This window comes from Electrona antarctica, assembly GCF_951216825.1.
Source record: "Electrona antarctica genome assembly, chromosome: 22".
NCBI lineage: Eukaryota > Metazoa > Chordata > Actinopteri > Myctophiformes > Myctophidae > Electrona > Electrona antarctica.
In genome coordinates this window covers 23327690-23345189 of record NC_136805.1, presented here as the reverse complement: position 1 = coordinate 23345189, position 17500 = coordinate 23327690, and the positions used below count along the sequence as shown (strand labels likewise).

Below are 17500 nucleotides of genomic sequence, written 5' to 3'. Positions count from 1 at the left end.
GTGGACAGACTCCCATGAGACTGCCTCATATCTCTCTCTCTCTCTCTCTCTCTCTCTCTCTCTCTCTCTCTCTCTCTCGCTCTCTCTTTCTCAGTCTTCCATCTTTGTCTGACTGCTGTCTGTCTGTCTGTCTGTCTGTCTGTCTGTCTGTCTGTCTGTCTGTCTGTCTGTCTGTCTGTCTGTCTGTCTGTCTGTCTGTCTGTCTGTCTGTCTGTCTGTCTGTCTGTCTGTCTGTCGGTCTGTCTCTCTCTCTCTCTCTCTCTCTCTCTCTCTCTCTCTCTCTCTCTCTCTCTCTCTCTATCTCTCTGTGGTTCTTCCTATTTTACTCTTTCCCTCACTGGGTCATTCTGTCCAAACATAACGCAGAGCATAGAAGCATCCCTAGAGGAAGTTCAAATGTACTAGATTGCACATAATAGTGAACGCCTGAACAGAGCAAAGCCGACTGACGACAGTGTGTGTCACAGCTTCCAAGTGGCCTCATGGAAGCCTCTCACTGTGGCAGTGGGTCATATGCTCATTTGCACAACAACAACTGGATTACTTCTCCCTTGTGGAAACTGCCACCGCCCCACATCCCTTCTCCCACTCAACTGTACTCCCATTGGCTCCAAATTCACTGACTACCGGAGACGGCCAAGTGACCATTACGGTTTTTCCCCCCCCTGAAACTCTTCTTTGAGCTCCAACGACTGCCAAAACATATGCCCACACCAAGCAGACTGGCCTCAACTCTGACCCCCACTGTTTTCATGTGTATTTGAAACTTTCTTTTGTTTGTTTTAAGGCTTTGGTGGCTTTATTGATATAGTTACAGTGAAAACGGACAGGAAAGAGGGAGAGAGAAGGGGAGAGACACGCGGCAAAGGTCGTCATGAACGGGACTCGAACACGCAACACGCTGTCAGGCCAGAGCCTATATGTGGCATGCGCCTGGACCGCTAGGCCAGCTGGTGCCCCATGTGTGTATTTGAAACTTAACATGCAGGGTAGACGATCTGTTTTTGTCCAAATGGGCACAAACGATTAAAAACGTTCTAAATGGGTTAATCAACAAATAAAAACAATACCCCCGGAAATGCTTTGCCCCCCCCCCCCCCCCCCCCCCCCCCCACTCGCTACTCGCTACAATGACCTTAATAATAGAGAAAATACATCATAAATAAATACTGAAACAAGATATAATCATTAAGGAAAGTTTATGCATGCGCTATGTGTATACTATGTACTGTATGTAGACAATCAATTTCCATTTTCCAAAGAAAAAAAGAAAACTTTTTCTTTTTCTTTGTGAAAATGATCTGGGGACCCCCCCCTAAATAATTTCTTGACCCCCAGATTGAGAACCCTTGGTCCAGAAGACCAACTAACCACTGTTGTTTAATGTCTGCTGTGTTGCTTACCTTTCAGGGTGGGGCTTAACCTGCTGGAGGAAAAGGCACGGAAAAAACTGACCAATCATGGCTTCAATGGCCTCACCACTGCACAGGTTGGTTCCTCCCACTAAGCTTCCCATTGGATCATTCACCTCATAGCGCGGCACCGAGTGCCGTGCTACGAGCTTGCAGATCTGCTGAAAATGTGACGCAAATCTTTGAATATAATATGTTCTTTCAGAGCAAACGTTTTTAACTCAAATCTCTGCTTCTGGGGGGTTCCTGGAATTGCATATTTCCAGATGGGGGTCCACAGCCAAATACAAATAATTCTGGGGGTCCTTGACATGAAAAAGGTTGAGAACCACTGACATAGAAACATAGGGTTTTCAGAAAACTGTTTAGTAGCAATTTATTTTAGAATCGGCCTCAGGTCTACTCTAAATGGGTTAACAACCATTCCTCTTATATCTTTTGTCCGCTCTCGGTCTCTGCATCCATCTAACCCCCTCTCTCCACCACCCCACCCCTCCCTCCTCCATCAGATGAAGGCCCGTTGCAAGCAGAGAGGTCGCCCCAGCACCCTCAGCTCCCGGCTGGCCAGGAGGGTGACCCAGCTGAAGCAGAAGGCTGCGGCCCAGAGAGGTGCACCGTCAGCAGGCATGCTGCGCTGCAGAGGAGCCCCTGGGGCTAGAGCCAGCTCCGAGAGCCACCGCAGACACGGTGACACAGGTGGGAACAGGAGGAGTTTGCGCACGCACGCACGCACGCACTCACGCACGCACGCACGCACGCACGCACGCACGCACGCACGCACGCACGCACGCACGCACGCACGCACGCACGCACGCACCACGCACGCACGCACGCACGCACGCACGCACGCACGCACGCACGCACGCACGCACGCACACACACACACACACACACACGCGTCCTAAATAGCATACCTGCGTTGTCCTCTTGCAGCTGAGTCACCACACTCCCACCAGGATTGGGCAGCCAATCAGGCAGTGAGGAGAAATAGAGGTCGTAAGCCGAAGGTTCTTATGGGCGGAGCCCCAAACAGAGTCCACCAAAGAGGGGGTGTGGCCTCTGAGAAGCAGGAAGTGAGCGAGGAGGAGAAAAGTGACAGCGAGAGCTCAGGACAAGGTGGGCAATAGAATACATTACAGAACATACTGACGTGAAACACATTTTAGAATGACTAGGTAAAATTCAAGGTGCATGTTATTGCTTCTGCAACAACGTTAGTTCAGAACGGCAAGGCTTTGTGAGTTATGTGTGAGCTTGTACGTGTGTGCATGTGTGCTTGTGCGTGTGTACATGTGTGTATGCGTGTGACTCCGTGCGTGAGTCAGTCTTGTGCAGGCCTACTGTGCACTACTGCGTGACTCTGGGCGTGCGGACACATGCGAGTGTCTGCCATGTGCGCGCGCATCCAGCGACGTCTGGAAGTGAGATGTCTGCCTCCTTCCCTCTTACTAGCCGCCACCCCCCCCCCCTCCCCAGCTCGTCTGTCACACCGTTAAAAGCGTTAACGACTCGCCGAAGGCATGCAGTGCCCCCACCCACAACCACCACCCATCCCACTAGTACCTCGCCGTAATGCGAGCCCCACTCTTCAGCCCCTTTTAGAATGTCACACCCCTGTCTTCCCTGCCAAAATGAACACCCTCCCCTCCCCTCAGACGCCTGGAGTGGAGAAGGCATGGTGATATCCCTCCTAGCCGAGCGGCTGACTTTTTAAATGAACACCCCGTGGAAGAGACAGCGGCTGAGATTAAGTTAACACAAGTATTCAGGCCCAACGCTCCTCCGACTGGCCCCGTGGCCTTGACAGAAGTAGTAGTGGCGTGGTTGCGTGCATGTGTGTGTGCGTGCGTGCGTGCGTGCGTGCGTGCGTGCGTGCGTGCGTGCGTGCGTGCGTGCGTGCGTGCGTGCGTGCGTGCGTGCGTGCGTGAGTGCGTGCGTGCGTGCGTGCGTGCGTGTGCGCGAAAGCGAAAGAGAGAGAGAGGGAGAGTGTTGACTAGAACACCATGTAAGTGACAAGTGTGTCATAGACGTGTCGACATCTGACACGACCCTCGCAGTCAGCAACACGCAGCTGCCAATAAAGATCTCTGTGTGTTTGCGCGCGAACATGCATGTGTGCATTCGTTTGTAAGTGTGTGCATGTGTTAGTGTGTGTGTGTGCCCGCTCGCACACTCACATACACATGTAAGTGTGCATGGATGTGTGTGTGTGTGTGTGTGTGTGTGTGTGTGTGTGTGTGTGTGTACACACAATGAAGTGACATTTGGTTTCCCTGGACTGCAGTTAAGGAACAGGCCAGGCATTATAGGGTGGCCATTAAGGCTTCTTGGCTCCCTACGGTCCTGGTCACACGGTGTGACAAATGCCTCACTTTCAAAAAGCCACAGAGAGCCATTTGATTGAGTCCAAGCCAATCGACGAGGCATCTCCCTCCTCGCACTTCCAATAGTTGTGTTTATGATCATGTAAGGTTAGCCGCGGGTTTGCGAGCTCGACTGTAGATACTAACGGCGTATTGAGAGCCCGCTGTCGATACGTCTTATCAAGTGAGTTCCCGGGCATTAGGCGACCGCGCTGCCATTTTGATCACTGGACGCTTTCCCGATTGACCATATTGACGTTCTGATCCCCACAGAGGAGGAAGAGGAGGTTAGCTACGATAGCGAAGATGGAACTGGTGACATCAAGATGACCTCGTCCTCAAGAGAAGCCCCGTCGAACCCTTCGGCTGTTGGCTCTTTTTCGTCACTGTCCACCCAGCTCCAAGCCAATCAGAAAGCCAGGATCAAGAGACCAGCTCCTCCAGGTGAGATCTGAATGCAGAATGATAAAAAATGAATGGTAATACCGCCTTTATATTAAGCCTAAATAAAATAACAGTTGTACATAATTGAATCATCATGTAAAGTTATATCTCATAGAGTATAACCTCATTTATCTGAACCCCACGGGAATGAAGGCGACTCAATTCAAGTGAAATGTTTGGGCGACCAAATTAAAATACAGTTATTTTTAATTAAGGCAAAGCATTTATTTGTTAGGAGATTAGAGAAATATTTTCTGGAAATGGTTTTCAGCAATCTCTCTGGTTAAGTGGAAGCAACCAGCTCTAGTAGCTGCACATGTTTGGCCAATAAACTCTTATCAGGTAGTGAGAAAATAACGTTAGCGACGTTGTCCCCCCAGGCGTTTTGACTGCGCCCGCTGCAGATCCGAGGAAAAGAGCTCCGGGTAGACCCTGCCTTGTCACCACAGACAGGGGACGTCCAGACCAGCTGGGGGCTAAGGGAGTTTCTCTGCCCAGCTGGGGTGTTCCGGCAATGGGCAGCGTCCTCGGAGACGGCCGGGGGACCCAAGGGACCCTGGCAGAAGCCAACCGGACCAACAAGGAAGCCTTCAGGAAAAGCTTGGGTGCACAAGGCACTCTGGGAGAGGTAAGAGGGTTTTCCCCCAACAGCATAGCAATTGTAAGGTTGTATTTTATCTGACATGTTTCTGTTAGTACAACAAACTTACCTCAATAACTCTACCCTTTCGACAAGCTTTTACAAAATGTAACATTTCAGTGTTTTCCATTGGTTTGCGGGTGACACTAACCTGTTATGGATGGTATTCTTTGCTACAGAGGAGAGGCTTCTGGGTGGAGAGCCAGAGAGACGACAACTCCAGGGGCCGAAGGAGCCGTATCAAGCAGGTAAAGAACTGGGGAAGCTGGGAAATGGTAAAGAAATATAGATAGACAGATGATACAGGGAGAATATAAACGGAGTCTGGAGAAACACTCCAGGCATTCATTTCCCTGGTGAAGTGAGTGACAGCTTTGCATCACTTTAGAAACTTCCCTTTGACCTTTGATGTACAGTAGCATTCTGAAAAGATCACTGGCATAGATTAAAGTAATGAGCCCCAAGAGGCCGATGTTGATTTTAGAACTGGGGCATATTTAGGCACGGCACGCCTCTCTGCGTGCCAAACAACGGCCCTCGTTCTAAAACCTCTGTAAACCAAATCCTCTTGTTAAGGAGGAAGTTAACTGTACCTTGCTAGCAATACCCAGAGTAATCTAGTAAGAGAGTGGTGACATGCTTTGATCTCGCCGCAAAGCGGGTGCCTATGGGCTATAGTTCCAAACATTTCTCCTATGGCTGGAACTATTCCATTAAGATAGAATGAGCACTTCCGCATTCCATTGTTACAATGCGAGTCAACGGGAGTGTCATTACTCTCTTACTAGATTACTCTGGCAATACCTAAAGTCGCTGTCATCAGAATCCAAAGCTCCACATTTGTACAATAGGTATACCATGCAGTACAGTAAATTAATCTAGGTGACCATGGTTTCCTAGCAAAACTCAAACAAGTATGAGATTGTGATGCGCGCCAAGGACGTTATGCTGAAACTCATCCAAAGTGACGGAGGCTTTCGATACAGTCATTAAATCAAGTATATTTATTGTCTATTTACTGCAGCACGTACATGGCACAGTTCACGCACCATCAGTCTTCGGCAGCCTTCTCACCGCTGAACGAAGACTGATGTCAAATAGTTGGCCGTGTGTGTTTCAATTATTTATTTCGGTGTTTCAGTGACACGGGAGGTTTCGTTTGGCAAGAGGCGTTGCTTAAAATTAATAACTGAAACTCCAGCCATGTTTGTGTAAGAAACGTTTCCATCTGCCGTAAAGCATTGCTTCATACCCTGTCATTTTCAAGTGTGTGTGTGTGTGTGTGTGTGTGTGTGTGTGTGTGTGTGTGTGTGCGTGTGCGTGCGTGCGTGCGTGTTTGGATTAGCACACTAAGCTTACTCATCATCACTGGGTCACTGTTTATGTGGGCGCTTGATGGTGAAACCAATGGATGAACCAATTAGGTTCCGGGTCCTCATGACAGTAGTCATAATGACATCATTACATACGCACGCACACACACATACACACGCACACACACACACACAAATGCATGCATGGGTGTATGCGTACTAACACGCATACACATGCAGACAAATACATATATAAATTACATGCTGTCGACACATTCCGATACTGTATATACATTGGTATATTCACTCACACAAGCCATCATCTACACACACACACACACACACACACACACACACACACACACACACACACACACACACACACACACACACACACACACACACACACACACACACACACACTAAAGGTGAATAATCTTCCATGCCCCGTGGTGATGAAACTTCTGTCACTAAAATATATGGCCCCCTAATGTGGAAAACTCCCTAAGACAACACACTCACTCACACGCACGCAGCCACGCACGCGCACTCTCTCTCAGACACACACACACACACACACACACACACATCATTGCCTTTCATGCTTGAATATATGGTCTTTTCTTTGGAAAGCCCAGATACAGGCAGGAACCTGTTGAGCAGGCTGACTTTACAACTCCATCAGCACACATCAGTCATCATTATAGACCAGCCTAAACCGGTCTGCTCCAGGATGCTATCTATCTGCCGCTCTACGTGTGTGTGTGTGTGTGTGTGTGTGTGTGTGTGTGTGTGTGTGTGTGTGTGTGTGTGTGCGTGTGCGTGTGCGTGTGCGTGTGCGTGTGCGTGTGTGCGTACGTGCGTGCGTGTGCGCGCGTGCGTGCAAGCTTGTAGTTCGGCTAGTTTTGGCAAAGAGGTTTGGTGTCAATGGAGAAAAATCGGACCAAGTACAGTGCCCTGCATGGGGGACCTCGCTCCGATCTAGCTTGTAGATCGATGTACCGTATTTCTAACGTCGTTAAACCGATTTTAATGCTATATTCACTCATTTAGCTGGGGACCCTTTGGAACCCCCTCAAGGACCTCTAGGGGTCCCCGGGCCCCACTCAGTTAGAGCGCCATGCAGGCCGAAGTTGTTTTTCAAGTAAAAAAAAAAACACTTCCTGATCAGTGACATCACATCCTGTGCGTCTCCTGTCCAGACCAAGGGTCATGCTGTGAGTCGGCTGCTGGAGAGCTTCGCTGCCGACGACGGCTTCCAATTGGACGAGGAGAGCAGCTTCTCGGACGGGGAGCTGGAGGGGGAGGAGGAAGACGAGGAGGAGGAGGAGGAGGAGGAGGAGGAGAAGGACCACCTCCCTCCCAACATGCCTTGCAGGATACCAGGTAAGAGTAATGCATGTATTTGTCTGAAAGAACACTTGATCCCTTTTATACGTGTGTACACACATACTGTATGTACAGTACATATTACACACCACACATACTGTATACATGTTAACACACACACACACACACACACACACACACACACACACACACACACACACACACACACACAACATAGCTCTTACAAAAGCACAATTATAAATTATGCGTATCTCTCCTCCGCCCTCTATTTATCCCTCCCCCCTGCATCCATCCATCTTCCCTCCTTCCCTCATCCATTTTTCTCTCCCTGCCTTCTTTAATTCCTCTTCCGTCTCCCTCTCTATCAATCTGTCCTTCCGTTGCTCCATCCCTCCCTTTCTTTCCTTTCTCTCCCCCCTCCGCACCCACCTCCACCCCCTCTACATCCCCCACCCACCTCCACCCCTCTACATCACCCACCCACCTCTCTGTATCTCCCCTATTTCCTATTCTTCTTCCTGCCTCCTTCCCTTCACAACTTTTCCCCTCCCCCTCTCCATCCCACCCTCTATCCCTCCTCGCATCTTTCCATCCATCACTCATTCCCACCCTTCTCTCGCTGATCCCCTTCACACCTGTCTCCGTCCTCCCTTTCCTTCAATCTTCCCATTCTCCTCTTACTTTGACTCTGTCGTTCTCTTTCCATCTCTCCCTCCATTCCTCTGTCCCTCCATTCTTCCCTCTACCTCCCCAGCCCTGCCTAACTGTGTGCTGAGTAAGGAGATGTTGGTGGACGGGCTGAAGATCTTGATCTCTAAGGAGGATGAGCTTCTCTATGCCGCCTGCGTGCACACGCTGGACCTGCCAGACATGTAAGACCCTGCCTAAGACACGCTTACATCACCATCATAAACCGCCTCTGTCGGGTGGAAACCCCATATCTCCGAAACTTTTACTTTTCAAACGCATCAAAAGTAGCAGATTGACGAGCTCAAAGCGGGTCGCTTGGCGCTGCATTTCGAGCTTATGGAGCTTTTGTGTGACGCTGTAGTTACGTATGGTCGTTGAAGGTCGTTGGAAAACACAAAAGGTTAAAATATGGAGATAAGAGTTTTCTGCCTGGCAACAACGAAATCATTTATTTTTGGGTGGAAGACTACGGTCAGTGTATACCGTAGTCACAAGCTCTGGTTAGAATTTATTTTTAAATTCTACAATCAGATTGAACCACTTTCAAAATGCACACATTTATGAAACAGAAAATATTGAATTACGGAGATAAGGTTTCTGCCCCAACAGCGACAAAAATGAATAACACTTTTGTTGTCAAGTATGAGATTCACTCAAGGGATTCTTTTTGTGTGACAACTCGATAAAAGATAGTTTTAACACAATGTTTCACAGACTACAGTAGCCTACGTACCGTACATGAATAGACAAAGTGCACTGTTTGATACTGAGGAGGTGTGAGAAATATATGGATCCCTGACAGGTAACACTGATCATGCTGTCGTGGAGAATGCTGTTAGTAGCTGATTTGAAATCTGATGTCCGTCATGTCTTCTTTATAAAATATAATCTAGACACGCACGCACGCACGCACGCACGCACGCACGCACGCACGCACGCACGCACGCACGCACGCACGCAGTATATAAACAGTAAAACACCCAATATAATTGTTTCTCATGATGAGTGTTAATTTCTCCATTCTTTCCCCCACCCCAGTTTCAGTGTTGTGATTGAGGGAGAGAGAGGAAACCGTCCGCGGATCTACTCTCTGGAGCAGATGCTTCAGGAAGCCGTGAGTTGGACTTTGTTTTTAGAGAACTCAAAGCAGTGGTTTTCATAGATTTTTATTTCAAAGACCGCCAAACTGATATAGACCAGGCCACGGATCCCCATTCGAAAAGATTTTGTGCCAGGGACCCTCATAAGAGAAGATTTGTGTTGTGAAAAATGCCACTAAAATAAAACATAAATCAATATTTCCTCACACACAAAAAAAGAAAAAAAATATATATTGAATTTGTGCATGTTTTACTTCCTTTGTGTTGACTGGTCGGAATGATTTGGTCTGGTTTTATCAGGTGCTAGATGTGCGACCACAGACAGAGGCCATCCTGAGTGCTGGGACGCGGGTGTGTGCGTACTGGAGTGAGCGATCACGCTGTCTCTATCCTGGATACGTACATAGAGGTGAGTCACACACACGCACGCGGACGCACGCGCGCACGCACGCACGCACGCACGCACGCACGCACGCACGCACGCACGCACGCACGCACGCACGCACGCACACACACACACACGCACACACACGCACACACACCACACATTCTCTGCACTTTACGTACATAGTTCATGTATGTTTTTGGCTATCCTGTATGTTTACTGTAAGTACCTGCTGTCCTTCATGCTCCACCGCAAACCACATTTTCTGTTTTTGGGGAAAACAAAGCTTTTAATTTGACTATACACTCGAAGGTCTCACCTCCAGTCCACAGATACACTTGTAGGCACACCTATAGCACCACTAATTAAAGAAAGAAAAGCAAGAGACAAACTGTGATATCTTTGAGGGTACCAGTCAGTCAGTCAGTCAGTCCAGGACCCACGGTATCTTCCAAACGTTCCACTTACATTCTCTGTGTGTGTGTGTGTGTGTGTGTGTGTGTGCGTGCGTGTGTGCGTGCGTGTGTGTGCCGTGTGTGTGCGTGTGTTAGGAGGTCCAGGCGAGGAGGAAAAGGAAGGCAGTGTGATGGTGGAATTCGACGATGGAGACAGAGGACGGATCTCCCTCCCCAACGTCAGGCTGCTGCCTCCAGGATACCAGGTCCACTGTGAGTAGACGTGTACAAAGACGGAAGTAACAAGGCAGGGATGGGACACTGACTAGAATGAGGGAGGGAGGGAGGGATGATTTTATTATACAGGAAAAACAAGTTGCATCATGTTAATCGAAGAAACGTCAAGGATACAAAGTTAACATGCTATTCTGCAACATTTTCTAAAAGCCATGCTTTGACCCCCCCTTGTCATAAAAGGGAGGTGGCTGCTGATGCTCTCCATATTCAGGGGTAGCGAGTTCCAGCTTACTGCTCCTCCAAATCTAAATGAGCTAAATGAGGATGAAAGATATCGGAGGGAGTAAGGAAGGAATTAATGAAAAATGACGTTTTACTGACCCTTGTTTAGGTGCGGAACCCTCGCCAGCCCTTTTGATGTCACCTGGTCGCCGTGGCCGCCGCAGCTCCACCCAGGAGAAGAGAGACGCGGCTGCAGAAAAAACAGCCAATGGGGAAACGTCGGGGAGACCCCAGGAGAAAAGACCAGGTGAAGATTCAGAGCAATAATACACATCAGAATCCTCTCACAGAACTGTGCAACTCTTGTTATAGGCCATGTGCATAACTAGTTCTGGGTTACGGATTGTCATATCCATTTCCAGCTCAAACGTTCTGCCAAGCCCAGGACCGGATTTACCCTCCCTAGGGCCCCCGGGCTAGACAAAATGTGCCGCGCGGCCGGGAAAAAAATGCCGTATTTTGTTTTAATTTCGCTGTAATTTTGGGGTACCCAGCCCCCCCCAAAAGAGAAAGGCAGGCAGGCAGACAGACAACTAGTCGACATTGGCAGGGGTTTCCACAGCTACCCCACAACACAGCGTCACTGGCCCAATGGTAAATCCACATAGCAATGTTCATCACCGCTCACGCACAGGCTTCAGATCCGGATGTGTGCAGTACCTTTGTTATTTAAACAGTAAACATTATTTCACCATTTCATTAGCGACAGCAACCTGAAGAATAGCTGGTCACCCTGTCAGTCAGCAGGTGCTCATCACTCACACAATGTTGCCTGAAGACAAACTGTCTCAGAGCAGATCAAGATTCTGGTATAACCAGTTAACACAGCCTGTAGTAATATCAGCAAAACAAGGCCTCTGCACATCAATCAAATCTCCTGCTGTCCAGAAATTGCCTTGAAGACGTAGATGTAGAGGTTCACCTAGCGAGCAGGGTTATGTAAACACACATACACTTGCGTTTATATTTGCACTTTTGCATATTCCTATTTTGCCCTCCATTTGACTGCATAGAGCAGTATATTTTGCAAACTGTCATTGGTGTGCTTGACATATGCACGAGTCCCACTCATATAACTCAGCTCAGGGTGACAATAACCTTGGGGGAGGGGGCAGGTTTCATCAGGTTTTCTTGCAGTTACGAATGAGAAATGGATATGTTAAAAAGCTACCTGACCAAGTGACTCTCAGTGAGAGACGAGGATATTAAGTTCCTCTAAAGCTTTTAGTTTCTCAATCAATCTCCCTTTACGTCTCTCTCTCTAAGACATGTCGCTTCTTAATGACTAACACCCCTCTCTGTCTCTTGGTCCATTTTCGCAGTTGGCAGGCCAAAGAAAATCCACTCACTCCCAACGACTGCCACCATGCCCACGTCGTCGTCGTCGTCATGTGACACCAGTGCCTTGACCAAAAGCAGCACCTTGTTGAGCTGGTCAGCGCCGAGGAAGAGGCCCCCCGTCGATTTCTTCCTCTTCAACGGAACGTCCCGCAAGACCCAGCGGAGGATGCGAGAGCGCGACATGGGGATCTTCCACCGGACCACCTCCCACCCCCTCACCCCGTCCGCTCCCCTTAAAGGAATCTTCGGCTCCCCCTTCCAGGTCGACTCCTTCAGTAGCATCGCCAACGGGTACGCCACTTTCGGAGGCGGTGCGAGCTCTGGAGCCAGGCGACCGGTTACCACGGTAACCTCACTGGGCCAGCGGGACTCTACTTCCTCCTCTCCCTCTGCTTCTTCTTCTGGCACTGCCCTGGCGGCGGCCTCCGGGAACAGGAAGCCAGCCAACGAGCGCGACAGGAAGCACTTCCTGGTGAAACTCGACCACGAAGGAGTGACGTCTCCCAAGACGAAGAACGGCAAGGCGCTGCTACGCCTCGAAGGCGGTGCAGGGAAGCCAGTCAAGGGTTTGGCAGATGCGGGTGCCCCACTTCGATACATCCAACCTGGCCTGCTGGTGAAGGAGGGAAAGAAAGGGGGAGGAGAGCGGGAGAGCAGCGGGGCTCGATCCGAGGGCCCTTTGAAGGGTGCAGCCTCACCGCTAAAAAAGGGGCTCATGTCAGCTGGACTCGGAGGGCAAAGTGGGGATTATAATTTAGATTACCCCAGTGACTGCCCCAGCTCCTACTCTGAGCTGGATGAAGATGACGATGATGACAGTCGAGATGTTGAAGCACAGAGGAGGGTCCCAGCGGGCCCGGCCCTTCCCCGGGGCGGGCGTTTCATCTCCCGCCTGTCCGTGTGCTCCTCCTCATCCTCGTCTTCCTCCTCCTCCTCTGGCTCTCTCTCCTCCTCGTCACTCTGCTCCTCGGACAACGACTCCTCCTACTCCTCAGACGAGGAGTCCTCCTCGGTGCTGCTGCGCCGTGCGCTCCTGCAGCAAGACAAGAACAAGCACAGGCAGAATCTGACCTCCGACCTGATGACCCCTGACCCCGCCACAACCAACCATTCTCCCTCCTCGTCCTCTTCGGCCCCGGCCCCGCCTCCTCACAGCTACGTGGCCAAAGCAGCAATGGCTGTCTCGGGTTCAAAGGTGAGAGGTGAGAGGTCCGAAGACAGGAAGGAATATGTAGCAAAGGGAAGCATCGTTGCTAACAGCGGTGCGACGAAAACACAGTTGAAGAGGAAAGAAGCAGCTCCTAATACACATCCTCAGAGTCAGACCAGTCCTGTGAACCAGCAACCCAAGCCTGCGCCCAAGGACCAATCAACAGCCAAGAGACAGAGGATGTCCTCACCGGATCCTCTGACCAGTACACTGATGCCTGGACGCCAGCTCTGGAAATGGTCTGGCAATCCCACACAGGTAGGATTGGTTACACTGTTTGTATTGTTCTGTTCTGGTCTGCTGTTTTGTGTTGTGTTCTGTTCTCTGTAGCCACAACCAGGCCAAACAAAAACCAGGCCAAAGTCAACAAAGACAAAAACGCTCCCCCTGTTAAGCTCAAGTTCCATGTTTATTGATCAGACACTCAACTGTAAATCTTCAACATCATTGAATTGAAGGCATGTTTAGAGAGAGACTTAACCTTTTTTCCAACTTAATAAACATTTACAGCTCCGTGACAATGTTACAATACAAAAAGAAAGAATAGAGAGTAAGCTACATAGAACTCAAGTCAAACAAAAGGAAGGCACAGTGAAATCAGATATATCCATTATCCAATAATATACAGTGCATAAGAAAATAAAAACAAATAGCAACATGGAAGGCATCAATGCTTCTTCTGCAGGTGAGAAACATATGCAGGTATGTGCATTGGTTAAATAATATCACCTCAAATGGCAGCAGGTATAACAACAGTTTAACCCTATAAAACTGGGAAATCTGTGTGATTTTAGCTATATAGCACATTTGTTTATATATTTTTTGTAAAGCAAACATTTGTAACTCAAATCTTCTGGGGGTCCCTGGAACAAAGTATTTTGAGATGGGGGTCCGCAGCCAAATACAGAGGCTAAGGTATCATTTTGCGGGTCCTTGACATGAAAATGTTTGAGAACTGATTTCGAAGACACTTGTAGAATCGGCCTCAGGTCTTAATGGATTAATGAAAACCATAGTATTGGATTAGCCTACAGCTATCAAGTTCTGCTCCTTTTTTGTCTCCCAACAGAGAAGGGGTCTTAAGGGCAAGGCCCGTAAGTTGTTCTACAAGGCCATCGTTCGAGGTAAGGAGACGGTGCGTGTGGGTGACTGCGCTGTGTTCCTGTCCCCCGGCCGGCCCCAGCTGCCCTACGTCGGGAGGGTGGAGAGCCTGTGGGAGTCCTGGAGCTCCAGCATGGTGGTCAGGGTCAAGTGGTTCTACCATCCTGAGGAGACGCGCTTAGGGAAGAGACACCGTGATGGAAAGGTGAAGAAAGAATCTTCCTAACCCGTTAAGAAAACCCCATGCCAATTCTACAAATGCCCCCTACATCCAAGCTTCAAATTCTTAGCACATTTATTTTCAGATTTCATTCAATTCTATTTTGACAAAACATAATTGATTTCAACATTCCAAATCAACACAGTTGAATCAACTGCATTGATTAAGATTGATGCATCACAATGCATTATTACTACACCCCTACTAGTCATGGCTCTGAAACTTGAACTCCTTACATTAGGTTGTAACGTTGTTGATCTATGACTTGAAGCTTACAGTATATTGTGGTTTCGCAAGTCCCATTGAATACGTGAGTCAGCTAAATGCCACAAAGGGTCAAATGTAAATCAACCATTTTCATCTAAATGTCTGTCCTCCTCTCCTACCCAGAACGCCTTGTACCAGTCGAGCCACGAGGATGAGAATGACGTGCAGACAATCTCCCACCGCTGCCAGGTGGTCAGCAGGGCTGAATACGAGCACCTGATTCGCCGACGCAAGCCTGGGGGAGGGGCCAACGATCTGTTCTACCTGGCTGGAACCTACGAGCCAACCACTGGTCAACTGATCAGTGCGGAGGGCGTGGCTATTGTGTCCTAGCAACAACAGCAGCTAGAGAGAAAGGATGAATAGCATTGGACCGACCAACGCGGCTGACCCCTCCAATCACTCTTCGGAGTTAACTAACCTCAAGGAAAGACGGAGGACAAACCAAGGGATAGAGGAGAAACACGAGATAGAGTTCAGTCTCTATTAATCCATCTGTCCCTTGACAGAGAAAGAGCTAGCCCCCTGGATGAAGCCTTAGTGGTGGCTCTGGTGACTGAATACGGGGACTTTGAATTCCATCTCTGGAGACACCTGGAGACTCCAGGACGGTCTGAAGGAGAGACCAACCCAGGTCTGACTTTTTTTTTTCTTTTTGTTGCTCCAATGAGCGTTCGTTCTCAACTCCTTGAGTTGACGACTCTCCCTGTAGCGGGAAATAGACAAATGCATCATAACGCCATGACAACAAGAGGCCATATAGAGGGAAAAACCAGGACCCAAGGACATTTGGAGCACTTTGGAGCTCAGTGAGCGTGATCCTACCTCACTGGCCCCGCAACGTTGACGGAGAAGGATGGCTTAATTGGCCTTCGAAAATAGAGACTGATCGAACCCTGTGCTCTCACACTCAGACAGAGAGGTCTGCCAGAGAGAGGGAGAGAAAGGGAGGGAGAGAGACTGTATGGAAAAGGAGAGGCTTTCTGTAAACCACACTGGTTTGGATGTTTTTTCATGCTCTTAGCTGGTCACTGTCGTGTGACAAATGACAACAGGATTGAGAGATCCTCCAAAGGACCAAAAACACTGTAGTTGGGATGTATGTATGTATGTATGTATGTATGTATGTATGTATGTATGTATGTATGTATGTATGTATGTATGTATGTACTGTACGTACTGTACGTACGGTACGGTACGGTACTGTACTGTAAATGTGTGTGTGCGTGCCTCTGTGTTTGTTTGCAGAGGAGCTGCAGATGGCTGGCTTGATGAGCTCAGAGTAAATAGTGCTTTAGAGTGTGTGTGTGTGTGCGCATTGTACACGCACACTTGTACGTATGTGTGAATTTGTGTGTGTTCATGTGCACACACGCTTGTCCATTTTTGAGTGCACTTGTCAGCCGCAAGCGTAGGCCATGTTGTAGAAACCCCTGAACGTCTTTAGCACTCTGAGAGTAAATTGTATGAATATGAATCTGTCCAGTGATTTACTGACAGTCTCAGTTTTGGTGACTGACAGACAAAAATGGATGATTTTGTTTTTCTCCAGTCAAGCCATACACGTCAATACCTCTCTCGCATCCTCCTATTCAGGTGCATAGATAGATGTATGTCTGGTCGAATTGTCGAATATCTATGTGTATGTATGTATAAGAGGGAGTGTGTGTGTATGTGTGTGTGCGTGTGTGTGTGTGTGTGTGCGTGCATGCGTGCGTGCTGTGGTGTGGTGTGGTGTGGTGTGCGTGCGTGCGTGCGTGTGTGCGTGCGTGCGTGCGTGCGTGCGTGCGTGCGTGCGTGCGTGCGTGCGTGTTCCTGTACAGCATTATGTATAAATATCTTAAACTGTAAATAGTATATATATATTTGTTTTTTTTTGTTTTGTCTTTTTCTTGAGGGGAGGGGTGTTCAGAAATTATTATTGGTGGCTTTTTAAGGGGATTGGTTCTGGCTGAGAGAAGAGGTGGGGTCATCTCCCATCTCCCTCCATGCACTGAATAGATTGAGAGGTGGGGATCGAGGCGAGACTTGTACAAATGCGTGGAAAAAAAGACAAAACCCTGCTTCATGCAAGGGATGAAGGTTTTAATGGGCTGTGGAGAGGGTGTTTTTGTAAGGAAATCAAAAAAGGCTCTTTTAAAAAAAAGTGTCCACACACCATTGTTGGTCTGTTTTTGTACTATTTTTCTTGTTGGGTTTTAATGTACAATGTGCATTTCCTGTGAGGGTTTCAAATCTCTGCCTTTTTTTTAATACTGGAAAAAAATGGAAACTGAGTTTCTGCTGTTCTCTGATCCTTAAAGAACCTAGCTGTTGTATATCTATATTAGAATATATTCCTTAATGAATTGTAGATATTTATCTGGCCTCAAACGAAAGATGAAAACATACCAAAGCGCCTCTGACTTTATGCTTCGCTGCATTTTAGAAGAATGCAATATTATTATTATTAAAAAAGATAAAAAAGATATTCAATCACAATCTGATTCCGGGACCCCTTGCAATCACCGTAGTATCTGACAGCAGAGTCCTGTCTCTCGTTGACTGCTTGAGTTCACCCACTGTTGCTATGACAGCCTCAGAAAATTGTCACAGCGACATTGCCTGCCCCCCCCAACCACCCCCACCCCCCACCCCTACCCCCCGGCCGATGCACTTGAGGGGCTCCACGGCAACCACAACAACATCCTGTGACTGTGAAGGACAATCAGAGCCAATCAAATGGGATGATATTGAGAGACATAAAAAGA

General features: G+C 48.5%; 1 protein-coding gene across 1 annotated transcript in view; it reads left to right on the top strand.

The window, feature by feature from the left end:
* bahcc1b (BAH domain and coiled-coil containing 1b) overlaps positions 1-17500 on the top strand; it is a 95517-nt gene that overhangs the window by 77355 nt on the left and 662 nt on the right. The window contains 15 exon segments of the mRNA XM_079492290.1: positions 1411-1489; positions 1922-2108; positions 2346-2528; positions 4049-4219; positions 4600-4847; positions 5039-5107; positions 7375-7558; positions 8277-8394; positions 9251-9326; positions 9613-9721; positions 10249-10365; positions 10721-10858; positions 11934-13420; positions 14232-14468; positions 14874-17500. The exon segment at positions 14874-17500 is cut by the window's right edge and continues 662 nt beyond it. Of these exon segments, the coding sequence (XP_079348416.1) occupies positions 1411-1489; positions 1922-2108; positions 2346-2528; positions 4049-4219; positions 4600-4847; positions 5039-5107; positions 7375-7558; positions 8277-8394; positions 9251-9326; positions 9613-9721; positions 10249-10365; positions 10721-10858; positions 11934-13420; positions 14232-14468; positions 14874-15083 (3613 nt within the window). The 3' untranslated portion in view covers positions 15084-17500.